We start from the raw sequence: 17,841 nt of genomic DNA, 5'->3' as shown, positions 1-17,841 counted from the left end.
ATTCAACATTCTAGAATTTGTATTCAACATTCTAGAATAGTCATTCAACATAATTGTCATTCAACATTCTAGAATGTTGAATCTGTATTCAACATTCTAAAACTGTCATTTCTACATTCTAGAATTTTCCTTCAACATTCTAGAATTTGTATTCAACATTCTAGAATCTGTATTCAACATTCTAGAACTGTCATTTTATATTCTAGAATTTGTATTCAACATTCTAGAATTGTCATTTTATATTCTAGAAGTTGTATTCAACATTCTAGAATGTTCAGGTCAGTTTACATGGACCCCCTTGAAAACGAGAAGGTTTTATCTTAACCTAATACAATTGCAATATATGATTGGTGAAGCAGAAGTCAGTAGATGCCAGGAGGGCTTTGCTTATACTGTGGTGGTGCTACTTGAGAAAAAAAATATGACAAAACAATGTTAGAGATGCTTCTACTTCTAAATCGGTCTTGTCATTGAAAGCTGAAACGCTTGTGTCTGTAGACCTATCGGATTACGTGTCTGATAAGACCCAGCTATAAGATTATGATAATCTAACATCTTTTGGCGCGATCCTTTAAAAAACAGTTAGTAAAAAAACATGAATTAATGTTTTGACAAGTCTGCAGACAAAGGCGGCAGGCGAAAAACCTTTAAAATGCGTGTTTTCTGAATGGAGATCGGATCGATCAGGCTAAACTAACCGGTATCCGCTCTGTCCACACTCACAACAACGGCCTACAGACATAAATAAACCAGCGACTGTATTCGCCATGACACAGACAGTCTGTGTTTTGTACTTCTTTAACTTTTGTCTAGTTTCTGAACAGATATGAGGAGCTGTGAGCTCTGAGGGCTAACAGCTAACGGCTGATGTTTTGGTTTTGTGGGTCAACTTCAGTGACGGCAGGCTGAAATTCTCACCGCTAATTAGCTACCGCGAGATGGCGTCACCCGAATTTGATGCTCGAGTTGAAAAAAATTGAACTTGACAGTTTGTCGCGGCCCCCTTCAATCGCGCCGCGGCATTCGTATCAACTGCTTCATGCGCACCGAGCGAATTTGCGTCTGTCCGGGTCTCTGCATTGACTTTACATGTAATCGCGCCGCCCCCAAAAAACGTATCGTGTCCGGTGTGAACGCAGCATTAGAGCTAAACGCTCCGCTCTTTATTTCTATGACAACGGTGCTATGGTGACCATCCTTATTGCTTACGATTGAAGACTTGTATCAGATCCAGGTGTCTAGGTGGACTAACTCATGAGGACAGAGTAGGATGCAATATACAACTATCCCGTCTCATTTTTCCTTCTCTTTCTCCAGGCAAGCCAATACAATAACTTAAAAGAGATACAAAGAAACTCCTTTCTGCACTAAGCAATCTTTTTTGTCTGCTCTTGAAATTATATTTATGCAGGTTCTGATTTGCTTCAAAAAAACGTTTTCCGTCCTGATCAACTTAACCTGGTTTCTTGGTTTCAGCCAATAAACACATTACATTACAGACATTGCTGTAGTTTCTCACCTTGTTAGCATTCCTTGGTAAAACAATTCAAATAGCATGTAGGACGATTGAGCCAAGCATGTCCTTTGCGCTAATCTGATCAAATAAGTAATGCAAATTAAAATCTCAGTAATCTCACATGACCTAGAAATTACACTGTGTTGTGTGAGTGTCACAGAAATGTAATACATTCCAATACTTAAAGGGGGCACATCGAGCTCATTTCTGGATGCAAACTAGGGCTTCTACTAGCACATGGTGACATGCTTTAATGTTCAAAAGCCACATAAATCTTTTTCTCACACTGTCGTTCTGATACCTGTATTTACCCTCTGTCTGAAACGCTACGTTTTAATCAGCCTGCATGTGACATAAGCAGGGGAGACAAATGTTAAATGCTTGTAGAATCCTGTTTTCTAATCTAGGCAGCCCACACAAAACTGTGAAACAAGACAACCTAGTCTTATTCACAGTCAGTGGGTTGGAAGGCACTCGAGAAACACAAATCTAAAGTATGTGCAAGTGTGATTTTTCTTTGTCAGAGGGAATATCATTACAGCAACCAAATGAGATGCACACCCACGTTTCCCAACATGCCTATGACCTCCCTTTGCCGAGAAATTTGCTGGAGTTCTTCTTCATCCTCCATGTGACATAATCCGTTTCCATGTCTTCGATTTAATTTGATTATCCTCTCATCACACACGAAAATCCCTTTGATGTGTCAAGTTAAATACTGACAGCTTTCGTCCCTCTTATGAACAAAATAATTAACCCTTGTGTTGCCTGGTTGCACCGAGATGCTGTTGCTATTTTTGTTCAAGGAATTGTTTCATTGTCCTGTGAGATAATTTGGTTTCTGGTCAAAAGTATGTGGACATCTCTCATATCTGAGACGGTTTCAGATAATAACAAACACGGCTTGCCTTATTGAAGAGTTCCTGACACCATTTCCTTTCATAAAATCAATCACATCGTCTTATGGAAATGGTATTACTGTGTCTATGTTACTTTGGTATTCAGAAAGGTGCATTTTGAATCAGGTGAATGAGATCTAGAGCATGTAATTGTTTTTTGTTGACCTCGTACTGGATGTTGCGGTGGGGAAAATGAAAGATCAGGTGTAAAATGTTCTATATTTCACGGCCAGGAAGGGCAGCTGAAATTACAATTACAGTTTGAGAGAGCTCGCAAATGTTATATTGTCCATGCACATTGTCTAGTTGCCAAGCCTAGTGTGATTTTATTTAGTAATAAAGCTGTAGTGTCAATGTTAATGTTTGCTGACGTTTGATGACCTGTGTCCTGCTTAAGGCAAATGTGTTCCCTTCCCTCCACAGAATTGCAATGCGTACACTTTTTCATGTCTGTTCTGTTTTGTGGGTCCGCTTTCACTCTTCGTATTATTTCACATGCCTTATGTCTAAAGCTGTTCCTTCTCCTTTCCCTTTTTCCTACAGTGTGGCAAAGGAGCAGAGAACTTTGACAAGTTCTTCACACGCACCCAGCCCCAGCTCACACCTCCAGATGAGCTGGTCATCGCCAACATCGACCAGGCCGAGTTTTCTGGGTTCTCTTTCATCAACCCGCAGTTTGTGCAACCGGTGGTCATTAACAGCATATGAGAAGGAAGGGGAGACCTCCCTGAAGAACTTCCCTGCTCACTGCCACCTACTTAAAGCAACTGCCAATATACCGTCTGACCACAACTTGATCAATGCCCTCTGTAATCCTTTATGTATTACTTTTATTTTAAGCATCACTCTGGGGCATGCATTTGTTGTTCTCTACAATATATATGCCAGTATAGATTAGATTGGTTCTGAGCCATCCAAATAATGTATTTACTTCAGGTTAATGATGAGCATGTACTGTAGACAAGGAGGTCTTTCTCTACAGCTGCAATCTGTATTGAAGGTTACCCAATCAGGAGACAGAAGAGTGTCTGGCTTAATTTATCTCTGCCAGTATATGATGACGTTTAAAGATGAAATTAGACTTGGGTTAAAATAGGATTAGATAGCATTTAAGGCATGGATTCTTTACTGGACTTATTCTGGAAAAGGTTTAGATGCTTACAAACATCAATAGATAACATTATGGTCTACAGATCTAGTTGCTTGGTCACGATGTACTTCCATAAGGATAACTATCTCAATATCGATACAATGTAATGACCCGAAATACACTGACATGAGGCAGTGCAGACACTATAGCCAAATATGAAGGACAGGTGGAGCAGGCGTTGAAACAGCTCCTCGAGATTCAATGTTTCCTGTATCGTGTTTACAGTTTTCTTCCCTTTTGATTTCCTTGTGATAGTATACATTTATATTTTACTACAATTAGATTTTTAGTGTGCGTAGCAAAGAATCCACTAAAGAATTAAAAGTTGCGTAATTAGATAATATGCAGCCTGTAAAATAATGAATTATGTCAGACACATAGTTATGAAAGTGTGTCAGGCTTTGTCTTCTTAGCTTAACCTCATTTTACCTGCTTTTTAAAATGACTAATGAATCGTTTTGCCCTGAGAGTAGCTGCAAATTGTATACTTGCATTGTCAATAATTCTGTGGACAGATAATAATCTGGTTAGTTTGCGGGTAGCGGTAGAAAGTTAATATACCTTAGGTAAAAAATTAAACCTGAAACGTTTACAGTTTGTCAAGATTTAACACAGTGTTAACCACTTTCTCTATCCCATATCTACAAAGCCCCCCATTGGTCTTAAATGCACCAACATTTTGCTAAACTGTTATTTGTTTGTAGAATATAACATATCTTTGTGTGCTACCCATCTAATATTATATCGCATACAGTCTCATGCTTCCAAGCATAGATAAAACACATGGTTAGTTTTCGATGCAAATATATTGGAGCATTTCCTCTGACACTGCTTTGCTGTCCTAAGAACAGACACAATCTTCATGTGGAGATTGTCAACATAATCGTGTTTAGATAAATCCATTTTTTGCATCCCTTTTATTATCATTTATGTATTCAAAAATGTAATGTACCGGTACTTTACTCTCCTCTTCTTTTGTGATCTCAGACATATTTTCCCATTAGATCAGATTACAATCTGTATAGTATCATTGCATAACCCCTTTGTAAATAATCATTAGTTATTCAAAAGAGTATAGAGAGTTACAGTTTTTATAACAACACCCGAATGTGCTTTTATTACATTAATTATATATACCAATATTTGTATATGTAAAGAAAAAGTAACCCAGTACAGATCAACTTTGTAACAGCTGGATGTCTTTAAAAGAGTCCAGATTTAACAAGTTGTGTAATAGATCGATTCTACTTGTTTTTTCCAGATTAATCAAAACGTTAATTTTATTTATTCATATTCAATGGTTTCGACTGCAGATTGTCTGTTTGTTGGATGCGTGTCTGGCCGTTGACTGTCCTTCTGTATCTGCATGCTCTTAGTAGGCATTATTCACGCACGTTATCCGCTATACGCATGCTACGAAGTATAAAACATCTACAAGTTACAGAACAACCCCAAAGTAATGCTCCACTCAAAACCTTTAGAGGTAAGAGTCTCCAACTGAACTCTCAAAAGATTGCAAAAGGTTAAAGCTATAGGAGGTGAATCGTTAATACTCAAAAGATAGATTTTAGGTGAAGTAACACTGGTTTCAAAGCTACAGATTGGCAAATGTGGCCAATACAAAAACCACAGTTAGGTACCTTAAGAGTGCTGATCTTAGACCAGCCAGAATTATGAACAGGTGATTGCAGTAGTTTGTAACTACACTGCGGAACATTCACGCTTCAAGTTTAAATAACACATTCTTGCAACAGTAACAGTGATTTTTCAAAATATAATACAGATCTCCAGTGAAGATGGAGTCAACATTATCAATCTCCGTAAATAGATACTAATACTCAAATCTATTTTTAAATGACTTTCCTAAAACATAGTCCTTGGTTCTAGATATGTGTTTTTTTCTGTGGAAGCTTGATGTATGTTCATTTGTATGGCCCCTGTTCCTTTTTGCCTTTACCTTTCTTAAGGCGATGTGGCATCCAGATCTGGGCGAGTTTTGAGTCAGACTCACTGCTCGTTGCTAATTCTGTGAATCCACTCGCTCTTTAGTGTCTCATGAATGGGTTTTATTTAATAATGTTAATGTTGTGTTGATGTCACTTTTGAAAATGTCTTTCATTTTGCTTTTAATGTTCGTTGTTGCTGTCAGTGTTGTCAATTTTATTTCTCTAGCTTCTGCTCAGACATTCAGGAATGTTTCAAAGGATATATCACATTATAAAACTCATATCTAAATGCGATAGATAGGAAGCGTTTGTAATAGTGTATCCATAAGTTGTGCTCTCCTACCTTGTTTCCTATAACCTTTTTTGCATGTGCCAAACCTGGAAAATGCCAGAACCCGACAATAGCAGCGTTGCACTAGCTGTAGTCACATGGATGACTTCTTCTTTGTGGCAGCTTCTCCCTGTTTGGGCTGAGAACTGCCTAAAGCCACCTGCTGTACACTCTGTTGGCCACACATCATATAGCATGCTGCCATGAGTGCACATTGTGTCAGTACGCTTTACAATGCCAGTCAGTTTGATAAAGGACTCCTCATACACGCTAGTACATTTGACTTCCTCTCTAGCTTTGGGCAGAATTGTGTCCGGAAAACATTTAATTTAACATCTGCCGTGAATTTCACAAGTGTGAGAGAAAATATACCTTGTACATACAGACACATCCTTGTCTAACTTGAACCTCTATGTGCTGACTTAATAGACCCATCCCTTTTAATAGAATCTCTGATTACTTACTTCCCAAACTTCATTTTGTAATGTATTAAAAAAGTCACAGTCAGTGTGGGCATGAAACAAAGACTACTTACTCTCCCCGTGTGTGCCTTTCCCGACTTCAACAGATATACCGCACATCATCTTCATCATCCTGAACTCTCTACTGTTTACTCCATACCTTTACTCCACTTGCTGTATTTTTAAGAAGCCTTGTTAATTTGCTCGGTGTTTACCTTGTGTTATGCCATGTAAGTGTTTCAGCACATCTCCCAGATGAATCAATGTGAATAAGTTAAAAAGAGGGGGGGAAACATTGCACGCTTGGTTTACATAAGTGTTCCATGATCTGGTCTGTAAATCTGAATTTGAAGCACATTTTTTTTTGACTGACGCCAACAACTTAACAGCCATAACAAAACTACAACTTGACTTCTCCTCCTGTGTCTGCCTGCTTTACCTTTACCTCCCTGTGCCTATTAATGACTGAATTATGTAGTGACTTCATTCATATACTGTATGTATCGACAATATTGAAGGTTGATCATGGGGAGTGATGGAACAATGAACAGGTGATTGACGGGGATTAGATTAATTAACGAAAGATAAGATGGTGTTTGAAGGATAACCCCTGTGCCTCGTCCTATATGAAGCGACCCCCCCCCTTGTCTTTTCTTGTACGCCCTCTTTCTCTCTACTTGTTCCTCCTTCCACAGTGCCTGGGCCAAGTCAACCCGTCACATTATCGACAGTGTGCTCCTCCTTTCACCCTTTAAATCCCTTCAGGTCAGGAAAGTAGTCGCTTGTTCTTGTTCTATTCACTCTAAATCACCATTGCTGCGCTCTACTGGGAAAGGAGATAGCCAAATGTATTTCACTTTGTTTACAATGTATTAGATGTCCTCACCTTTTTTTTTTTTTATTAATAAGGATTGGCAGAAAATAATTAACTTTCTGATGTAAAGCTTTTAAGAGAGAGTCTCCTAGTCTTCTTTTAGGTATGTTTCCTTCAAATGTCTTTCTATGTTTTTGTAGTTTGTCATTGCTCCATTGTCTCCTGTTTGCTGTGTAATCAGAGAGTTGAGGTGAGCTTTCATCTTTTTGGATTTACAGAGGATGCGCAGGAATGCCTTTTCCCTTAGCCCATACAGTAACATGCCTCTAATTCTCCCGTCGTGGTTCATTAGGTATCTCAGCACCCCTGTCTTTGTACATAATTGACTTACAGTAGACATACATAGACTGTAAAAGAAAGAATATATTGTATTTTGCAAATGGTGTATGTCTTTTTCCTTCCCTGTCAGCCTGAAACCTTTAAAACTGAGTCTGAGCTTCTTACCTTGTAACTAAATGTGTCATTTGTACCTAATGTATGATAATGCAAATAAAAATTAAAGGAAAATTAAGGTATGTATTTACCTTTATACCACATTGTTGTATGAATCTTATTAGCAAAAGTTTGATTTCCTTATACAGTAGATCAGCCATTGCACAAGCAAAGTATCGCTATTAATAAAAGTGTAAACGCTTTTTTTTAACTCAAGCAAACGGATGTTTTGTTTTGGTGGAACAGTAAGGATTGCAGTTCTATAGCAATAATGTAACAGATGGTGTCAATGACTCTCCTGCAATATTTTTGTGTTAGGTCTTTGCTAACATACTTTATTTGTTACAAAACGGATAAACAGTTACATTTGTTTTTCTTGGGTTTGACACTGGCTCAGTGTATGATAGACTATAATGCCCAAAGAAAAAAGACAGTAAAAAACCATTTGTATTTCCAATTATTGTTTACATCTTTTGAATAGTTTCCTCCAAACTTGACCTCTGTTCCATTAAAAAAAAATGTTATAAACAATGGCTAACCAGCACTTTAGCTTCATGCTACCGACTGATAATGTCCTAAAAAGTTTTATTTAGGTTGGACGACACTTAAAGTTTACAGTCCTTGCTCTACTGTATAATATCAGATAAGCCTGTTAGCCCATATGTGATAAACGTTTTATATTGCACCAGGAAAAAACATTTCATTTGTAAAAAAGAAGCCTTGATTACAATGTGTTACTTACATTTAAAACTATATGTATTCACTCCTGTGATGTAATATTGTAATGTAATGTACGTACAGCACAGAATAATTGAACTTCTTCTCATTATTAGAGAAAGCCCTGCAGTGTGTTTACTAAACCAGCTGGCTTGTGTGAGCTTTTGTTTATCGACCTATATGTTTCAGGCCACTGGTTTCTCTCGTTCCTCCTCTACAAATAAACACACAGGCAACGTGTAAACACATCTTCAGCATCTCTTCATCTGTTATGAAACTGCTAAATCGAATAAAAACATGTTGTCCTGTTATGAGAGCTTTTCTAACCTTACATAAAAACAACTGTGTAGCGGCCAAACAAAAAGCCGCCTTCAAAATAAAAGCATAAACTCTAATTAACTTAAATAATGATGCTGACATTACTCCATAAAACAGCAGTAACATGAGTGTTAAACCATTAAATGATACAAATAATGGAGCAAAAGCATATTCGTAAAATTATGATGTCCAAAACTAAATCCAAATTGAGACCACGATAGACTAACTCTCGATTTCAAACATTTGTTGGCTGCACAATGAACCTTTCTGGGCATTTGTTATTCTGAATATCACACAAAACCAGGGGCATATTGTTTCATTTATTTTTATTTTATAACTTATTTTTGCTTCACCTTGCTCTGGTAAGCAAAGGCTCATTATTTCTAAACCACCTGAATGATGCCAGGAGGGTTTATGTTTGAGATTAGTGTTCAGCCTGAAAAGCAGAGAAGAAATAGCAAAACAGAGAATGTGTGCACTTCTACAGTACACAGAAATGAAATGTGTGAGAAATAGTCTTCTGAGGGAAGAGATGATGACCTGATTGTCACTAAGAGGTTATGTGAAAGGCCAAGTCAAAGCCAAGCTGATGGCAGCCTCTTCCCAGCCCTGCATATCTGATTGGTTGGGAACAGAATGTGGTGGTTATTCATACTCATGCAACGGTTTCACCAGATGCTCCTAAATGACTGTATGAATGTCCATATGGTCGGAGATGGTTTGTGTTGAATTTCTCCGCAGCAGCTCAGTCTCTTGAAAACATGATGAAAAGCTACACGATGATAAAACCAACACATTTAACAATTAGCTTGGTCTATTAATGTGGTACACTCCATGCTTTATTTTTCCTATAACTGTTTTCTGCAAATAAAAAGGGTTCCTGATCCCATGTGTAAACATGTGAGTGTGAACACATCCAGTATGAACCAGATGTTAAATAGTTAATCATTTATCATTTATTTTTGGAATGCAAATTAGAACCAAAGCCACAGAATGATTCGGTTGAACGCTCTTTTTTCTTTGATAGAACATATTTTTCCAAAGGCTTATTAACTCCAGCAACAGTTTCTGTCTCAATGGGGCAGCCAATGCAAAGGGGCAGAAACACAAGGCAAGAATGTGAGGACATTTTAAAAAAAAAGCAAACATAAAAAGGCTTGTTGTTAGAGTCAGTGTTAACACTCATTAGCATGTGTCTTCCTACTGCAACCCATTTTTAGAAGCAGTACAAAGCCATTACTGCTGAGTTACTATAGCAATTGAAAGCTGGCTGGATGTTGTGATATAATAATATAACTTTGTACATGAGCTAAAGGTGGCCATCAGGATCTGGTAGTGTTGGCTAATCCACCTTCATTTTTAACATGCATTATATCCATTGACATTTTCACATGTAATTGCAGTAACTTAACCTATTAAAACACTTGGGGGAGGAAACACCTGAATTATTCTGCTCAGTTTTTACAAATACAAAAGGGTTTAGGGCTCCTATGTTGTGCATGTTAGGAACGTATGTAAGTGGGTAGACTAAAGTCACATTCCCTGATATCAAAAGCAGCTCACTGTTGCAAACCAGACTCCTAAACCTACAACTTGAGTAAACGTGGTGCCTTTAGGGTTGTATTTGTCTGAAACTACACACTAATTCACTGTTTTGCCAAAGCACCTGCAAGGAGCCTCTTCTCTCTGCATTTGAGGACTGGTGGGCTGTTTGTCGCCCACGTGCCACGCGCCACGCGCACGCGGGTAGTGCTGTCTTGGGTAGTAGTGGTGCGCGAGCTACGCAGCCACGGGTCCTTTTCGCTTCACAGGCTTATCGCGCGCCAAACCAGTCAACACGGAGCGAGGGAGAAACTATAGGAGAGGATAAAGGAAGAGAAACGGTGCTCTCCTCAACGAGACTTCTTCGTTAAGGTAAAACGTAATTTAATCTTTGTTTATCTAAAGATTCAACTTAGAGACGACATTTTGACCAGAGAGCCACGCTTTTGATATGGTTCGTAGATAACAATGAATGTTTTTGTTGTTGGTTTTTAATGCTCTTATATTACGCTTTATACAAGTTAAAATTAGGCTTGTTTCCACAATTAAATAGTGCAAAAAAAGACAATTTACTTGCATTCTCGGAAGCTTCTACCAACTTACATCACTCACTTTACCCACAGTTCTATGTTAAGAGTCGAGTTTACTCGTAATAAACACTTTAGTTACAGTAAATGTGATATGCTATTTGAGATATGCATTGTTGTTTAAACAAAGAAAAGTGGTGATCTCCAAGTAGGCTGTAGGAGGAGAGAACATGGAAATACGGATGGTAAGACTTCGAACGAATTAAACGTGCACCCTACGTTTACTTTGGATATTTCAGTGCCAATAAACGGGTGTTACGATAAGTTCCTCCAATACATTTTTGTGTAAAACACGCTCAATCTAGTTTTTACTGTTTCGCCTCAGTGAGTGGCTCAGCACCGCGGAGAGCGACTTGAGCTCGAGACAAACATTAAACGGCTGGCTCTGTATACTTCGAACAGGATATAGCCAGCAAAAGAGACTTCAGCTACACACACTGATACCACTCACCACACATAACAATGATGTATTAGTTTTAAATTGTCTGAAAACGAACGACAATAGGAAGGACACTGCCACACTACATATATGTTGTATTAATAACCATTAACTGTTGACATTTGTTTGAATTTTTTGTAATCTGATCATTATACGAACGTCTTGAAAGTGATCTGAAATCAAACAATGGTAAATAAGTAGCTCCCAGACTAAAATCCTTGCCACAGGGTGTCAGCCGAACAAACAGCCTACAGTTATATCACACATTTAGACAGAGATGGTGTGGGCTGCAGGAGAAAAATGGTTTCTATAGCCACGGTTCACTAAGCTGGCAACTCAAACCCTCTCTGGAGGAGAGTTGTTGTTTACTTGTTGCAGTGAGACAGACGTGTTTGTCCGTGTTATCTGTCTTTATATTGTAGAACTTTAGACTGTGACTCAAAGACAGAGAAATTATGTGCACATTTTAAAATAAAGACCATTGACCTGCATGTAAACCTTGCACTTTTTGCATTTCACTGACGTTACAGGCTTTCATCTGTATACAGAATCTTATCCATATTGTCAAAATGGCTAAACTATTGTCTTTGACCATTTTGTTTTTTAGTTGTAATCGTTGGTGTGCAAGGCTTTGTGTAGCTTTACATTCAAGTCATAGTGTTCAGGTTTTCAAATATTCAACGTGCAACAAACGTGTGTTAAAAAGAGCTGCACAGTGCCCACATTCATTTCAATCATGCCGTTTTGTTCCACTTTTCCTCCAGTGTTGTGTCTGGTTGACTCAGCAGAGCCACTGTTTGCAGTTTACTCCTGCAAAAGCAAACCCAGCCATAGGTCATCAGTAATAAGGCTGAAACACATTCTACATTGAGAAACATTAAGAAACCTGTTTAATATCGCATAATGTCAACATCAGTTTATGTCACTGAGATGTAATGTGAGAATATATTAAGCATTATCAGACGCTGCTCTTTCATTTTCCATTCTTAACCCATTTGTAACTTTACTCACTACTTCTAAGATGTATATAAAGCAAGCCAAACATTAAACTAAATGTGTTAAGTGTAGTTAAGAGTAAATAAGTAAATAGCCTCAGCTCCCTATTGGCTCTGGATCCAGTTATCACTCAGGCGCCAAGGAACATCCTCAAAAAGCAAACAGTGCTCTCTAGTGATCACAGCTGAGAGAGGATCTCAGTTTTCAAACACTTTGAAATGTGACAGGTGAAAATGATCCACATTTTTGTTTAAATTTGGATTGGTTATAAATAATACTGTATCTGCAGTCCTCAAGACATTTTACACAGTTCCTCTGGATGACGACTCTTGATTAATGTATAGCACGTATATACAGTATATGCATATTAACAATATTTATGTATTTCAGTGACATTTTAAACAACTCTCTTTACCCGTATTAATTCAGAGTATTTGTGTTGGAGTGTCTTTGTCTGAGTGTAAGTTGCCTTGTATATATATTTTCTATAAACTGGTCTATGATGTCTTTATGCCTCGTTTCTCTTGTTCTCCTCTGTACCCCCACCACAGCATGTCAAATGCACTAGCAAAAAAGAAGCTGAGTTCTGGGACTCACTCCGTTCATGCTTGACTAATTCGGAGGCCTCTCTGTTTAGTGTTGCCTGGCGACAGGGCCATGTCAAGCTCTTATAAATAGGAGATTTGTTCTCAAAACAAACACAGGAAAATAGATGTTAGTGTCGTGGGCCACTGTTTTTGTGCCAAACTCAAAAGAGTGTCCACCCAAGAGATCACTTGGGAGGCTGTGGCTCAGTGGGTAGTGTGCTGGACTGAGTTTGTGTCCCACTGCAGTCAGCATGTCGTTGTGTCCCTGGGCAAGACACTTCACCCCAAATGGCTCCTGTGGGGGTTGTCCACAGTACTGAATGTATGTAAGTCGCTTTGGATAAAAGCGTCTAACATATGACATGTAATGTAATCACTCCGGTGCCATTCACTCGTATTTCATCACATTGAATTGACCCATCTGGCATCTTTAATGCAAACATGTCTATGAGGAATGAAGCAGTTTAGGATAATTGTCCCTAAAGTGATAAGATCTGATGCTGTGAAGAAATGTCAGTCAGTCTTTTTAGAGTATCCCATATTTTATCCTTACTATTCATATCCATGATCATCAGAATACTTTAAAATGCAGACAAGCTGTTTGTACACATCCTGATCATGATGCATCGTACAGGAACACACAGGGGAAGACAGCTCAGAGCCTCAAACCATTTGTGAAGAGACACAACAGGAACAGAATGAAAGGGCTAAATCCAGAGCTGCCCTATCAGATTAAGATGCTCTAACTTTACAGATGTACCGCATTTTGACACAGTCTATTCCTGAGGACACGTTCATGAGGTCCATAGGACAACTGTTTTTTGCAAATATGGTGCAACATTTAACAGCCAGGATTGCACTGGGGAGAAGAGGTGAGAATATGACACACAAATACCCTGTGTCATTCTGTGTCTTGACAGCTTGCACCAGCTCTCTCTGCTGTTCGCCAGATGATGCGTTGAAATCCGGCCTGCAGCAGACATTTGTTAGCCACATGTTTGGTAGGCTTGCAGGAGGGTTAGGGTGTTACGATGTGTGTAGGAAGCAGGACCCAAATGCAGATTAAAGTGACAAAAACAACTCCTTTATTTCAAGGCTAAACTATTTAACAAAGACTGAACAGAACACTCACCGCAGACCAAGTCATTACACAAGACTAATCACACAAACAAGACACAGGTGAGGAGGGAGGAGAAAACACAGGGGCCACAGGTGAACACAATCGGGTAATCAGGGAGGGAAAACAGACAGACAGCAACAGGCAAGACAGGAGGTGAAGACTTTTCAAAATAGAACATGAAACCAAAGACTGAAAAAGACAAGACAAAACACAACAAAGACAGATCCTGACATAGGGAGTCTAAACAATGAGGTAGTTAATACATATTCTAGCTTGTTAGATTATTGGAGGCCAGCACAGCTAAAACTTAATAGCTGCTATACGAGAGCAAAAAGTAAAATAATCTCCTCTGACAGTTCATGTTTACACACACCAGTGAAAACAGCTTTGGCTTTGGTTGGATTGGAAGATTCCCAAATGATGAGGAGCATACCGTTAGTCGCTCTGCTAATTTGCTAATGAAAAGTTGTATCTTCTCTTCCAATTGTAGGAACAATTTATGACATTCGATTTTTGAATAATTTTTGCCTTACCCTTAACAACTTAAATATTCAAAGGGTTTTCCTTTTGCAAATACAAAAACTATACGATTTATTAAGTGCTGACAATATTATATGTAATATACACGTAAAAATGGCTGTAAGTGTTCAGTACACACACATAGAATCAGAATCAGAATATTTTGAAAATAAAAGCCATTTTATATTAAGAAACTGTGAGTAAGTGACTAGTGAACATTCATTGTGGAGCCGTTTGGCCCCCCAGAGCGTTCCGTTTGCAGATCTATCCACCTTGGGACCCGTTACGGCCTCGTGTGAACGAACGGGCTATACCAAAGAGAAAAGTAGCGGATACAACCTGTTTCGTTCCCGTGTAAACAGCACCTTAGAGCCACAGAAGCTGGATCGACTAGCTCGCCAAAAGAGATCCATTCTCTGACTGACACTGATTAACCCTTGACAGAGTTACTATGCCAACAACGATGCTCTACTAAGGGTGGCAGCTGTACTGCTGTGACATTCATACTTTGTACCAGTCACAGACCACATTCAGCTTATCCAACACGCTCTAAACTGTCATACAAAAGTGATGCAAAAACAAAAATCATGTTAATCCTTTGTGTATTTACAGCAGCCATTCCTCTGTTAAGGCAGTTGTTTGTGATGTATTGTTTCACTTTTCGATTGGAAAAGCATTAATGACAAAGTAATGTTTTTGAATAATAAGGGTACACACATCTTACTGCTTTCTCTGATAAGATCTGTTAAAATCATGTTGATGACGCTTTTTTCAGTATGAAATCAATTGTTTTGTTTAAGTCAAATCCTTAAAAAAATATGTTTACATTTTGGGTATTTAAGGTCTTCTGTATGGATACATTTTTATATTGTACTTGATGAATGTAGTTTTGCACAGAAGAAAGACATTGCAGGCGACAATAACAAAGCATATTTAATCATGCTTCTCGAGGACTCTGGTCCCAGGTTTGAACAGGTTTAAAGGAAAGCTGATGTTTATGCAGCAGAGAGGACGGTGTGTGTGTCCCTCTGCAGCAGAGAGGACGGTGTGTGTGTCCCTCTGCAGGCAGGGAGGAACTACAAAGCTTTGTGTTGGTCGCTGTGGCTTTGAACATCTATTATAAAAAGAAGACCTTTTTATTCTCAACCGAGATCAGTCACCATGTATAATCCTTTAGAGACCAGAATAATTATTACAGTTCATAAAGGATTGTGTGTGTGTGTGTGTGTGTGTGTGTGTGTGTGTGTGTGTGTGTGTGTGTGTGTGTGTGTGTGTGTGTGTGTGTGTGTGTGTGTGTGTGTGTGTGTGTGTGTGTGTGTGTGTGTGTGTGTGTGCGTGCGTGCGTGCGTGCGTGCGTGCGTGCGTGCGTGCGTGCGTGCGTGTGTGTGCGTGCGTGCGTGCGTGTCTCTTGCTGGTTTTGTGTCTGACTCCATAGAATTTGAGAACTATTTTTATCCCGCTTCTTACTGTCTTTGAAAAGCCTTCCTGAGTGCATTGACGGATACAGGCCAATGAAAGCACGTCATAAGTTGTGTCTTAAAGTTGTAGCTTGATGCTAAATGATCTAAAAATAGAGCGTTGCATTTTAAATGAATGGCCCCTGATTGCACAATGGCCCAGAATAGCTGAGTTCAATGATAGTCTTTTCTTATTAATGGGGGTCCTTTGTGCTTTACAGAACTGTGATTGCTTATACCAGGATCTCAACTGCTTCCAATCACGTCAGTCCAGTCTCCAGACACAGGAAAAATAGACTTATTTATAGCTAAGAATGGTGATGATTAGAGGATAAGTCATTGTTTGACCTAAAAATAGTTTGAAAAGAGATGTAACAAAACCTCATATCTTGTATTGGATTCATATTCTCGTTTAAGGCTACTCATGTTTCTTAGTATCTTCACATTGAAATATGAAAGAGGTCAAAATGTGCGTGTGCACCCATACACACTTGCACAATTAGGATAAAATAATTAAAGTATATGTATCACATATGCAAGATGTGAGGAGATCTACTCTTTTTCATCAAGGCTTTACACGAAACTGATGCAAAGACAAAACATTGCAGTGTATCTTCTGTAAACTTCAAAATCCTTCTTAATATTCACTCCACCTTTTAGCGCTCAATATGGCAACCCACTGAGAATTCATTATGTAAAATCAATGCCTTTCTAAACACATCCATATGCCAAGCTCCTAAGCACTCCAGCTTCCGGCATATGTGGGCATCAGATAGGAACAGATTCATGGCTTTGTGTGATGAGCACACGCGATTATACACTGACACATACTGTACACCATCTGCAGTGCTGCTTCTGCATCCCTGCATGTAGCAGAGCAGAAGGGAGCTCATAGGACATGTTAGGAGTCATTGCAGAATGTGGGGAAAGCAGTGTTTTGAGGGTTATCAGTGATGTGAGCTGCAGTTTTTTTGACTGCAGGCCGTATCACGGCAGTCAAATAAAGAAACTTAACATAATGATTTTTTAAAACATGCCTCACCAAGCCTTAGGCCCTACTCAATGTGGTTATTCACATTCAAATGAGATGTCTGGAGGAGAGGGGACCTTTTGCAAATATCATTCTCATATAGGAGGAAGAAAGTCCTTTGTTAAGACTATCTGTTGTCATATTCCCCAATTATTACTTTCTATTCATTTCCAACTCATCTCCGTGTGAGCTGTGGAAGACCTCCATTATTGACTTGAATTCAGATGAAGCTGCCCTACCACCCAGCAACCCACAGACACATCAACTCAGGGTCCCAGGCTTATTTTAGTTTCTTTCCTGTTTTATTTTGAAAGTCAATTTTCTCTTCCCTAATGTGATTCATCCGAGCCTCATTATCTTATTATTCCATCAGAAACATTCCTTGCGCATTTAGTCTCTGTACTCCCCTTATCATCTGCCAGTTTTTTTTATCGTTATTTAGTTGCTGGATTGAGTTTTGACCAACCCTTGTTTGTTTTTTAGCCAATAGATAATAAAAGAAAATGTTGATAATGTTGAGTTTTATTATAGGGTTGACAGGGTAGACCTTCCTCATAAAAAGACACAGAGCTACTTTTTGAAAATGTCCTTGTTGTGAAATGTCCTCCAGTTTCCTATGCTCTTCCATCAGAAAAAGTTAAAGAGCATCTTGCAGGTTTTTTTTTTTTCTACATTTATGCTTAAGCTTGCTTGAAAATTACAATTAAAAAAGTGAATGTAGGATTTGATATGTTTTACGAGACATAAGGGCAGGAATTCAGAGGGAAAGGAGCAATTTTGAGCTCTGCTCTTAAAAACGGCTTTTTTTAAGGTCATACGTCAAACGCGTCATATTACATCACACAGGGGACACATCTCCGCTCTCTGACCGCGGGTATAGTAGAGTTGTTGCGTTGAGCGCTTGTGTTTTAGTGAGCTGT

At 38.7% G+C, this 17,841-nt stretch overlaps 1 protein-coding gene across 1 annotated transcript in view; it reads left to right on the top strand.

Moving 5' to 3' along the window:
* LOC104952470 (protein kinase C alpha type) overlaps nucleotides 1-7,711 on the top strand; it is a 99,028-nt gene extending 91,317 nt beyond the window's left edge. The window contains exon 16 of the mRNA XM_010779290.1: nucleotides 2,959-7,711. Within this exon, the coding sequence (XP_010777592.1) occupies nucleotides 2,959-3,123 (165 nt within the window). The 3' untranslated portion in view covers nucleotides 3,124-7,711. The remainder of the gene's footprint in view (nucleotides 1-2,958) is intronic.
* Nucleotides 7,712-17,841: the final 10,130 nt, after the last annotated feature.

This window comes from Notothenia coriiceps, unplaced genomic scaffold (assembly GCF_000735185.1).
Source record: "Notothenia coriiceps isolate Sejong01 unplaced genomic scaffold, NC01 NC01_scaffold00020078, whole genome shotgun sequence".
Taxonomy (NCBI): Eukaryota; Metazoa; Chordata; class Actinopteri; order Perciformes; family Nototheniidae; genus Notothenia; species Notothenia coriiceps.
Note: the sequence above shows the minus strand (reverse complement) of the source record. Positions and strands in the feature narration are given on the sequence as shown.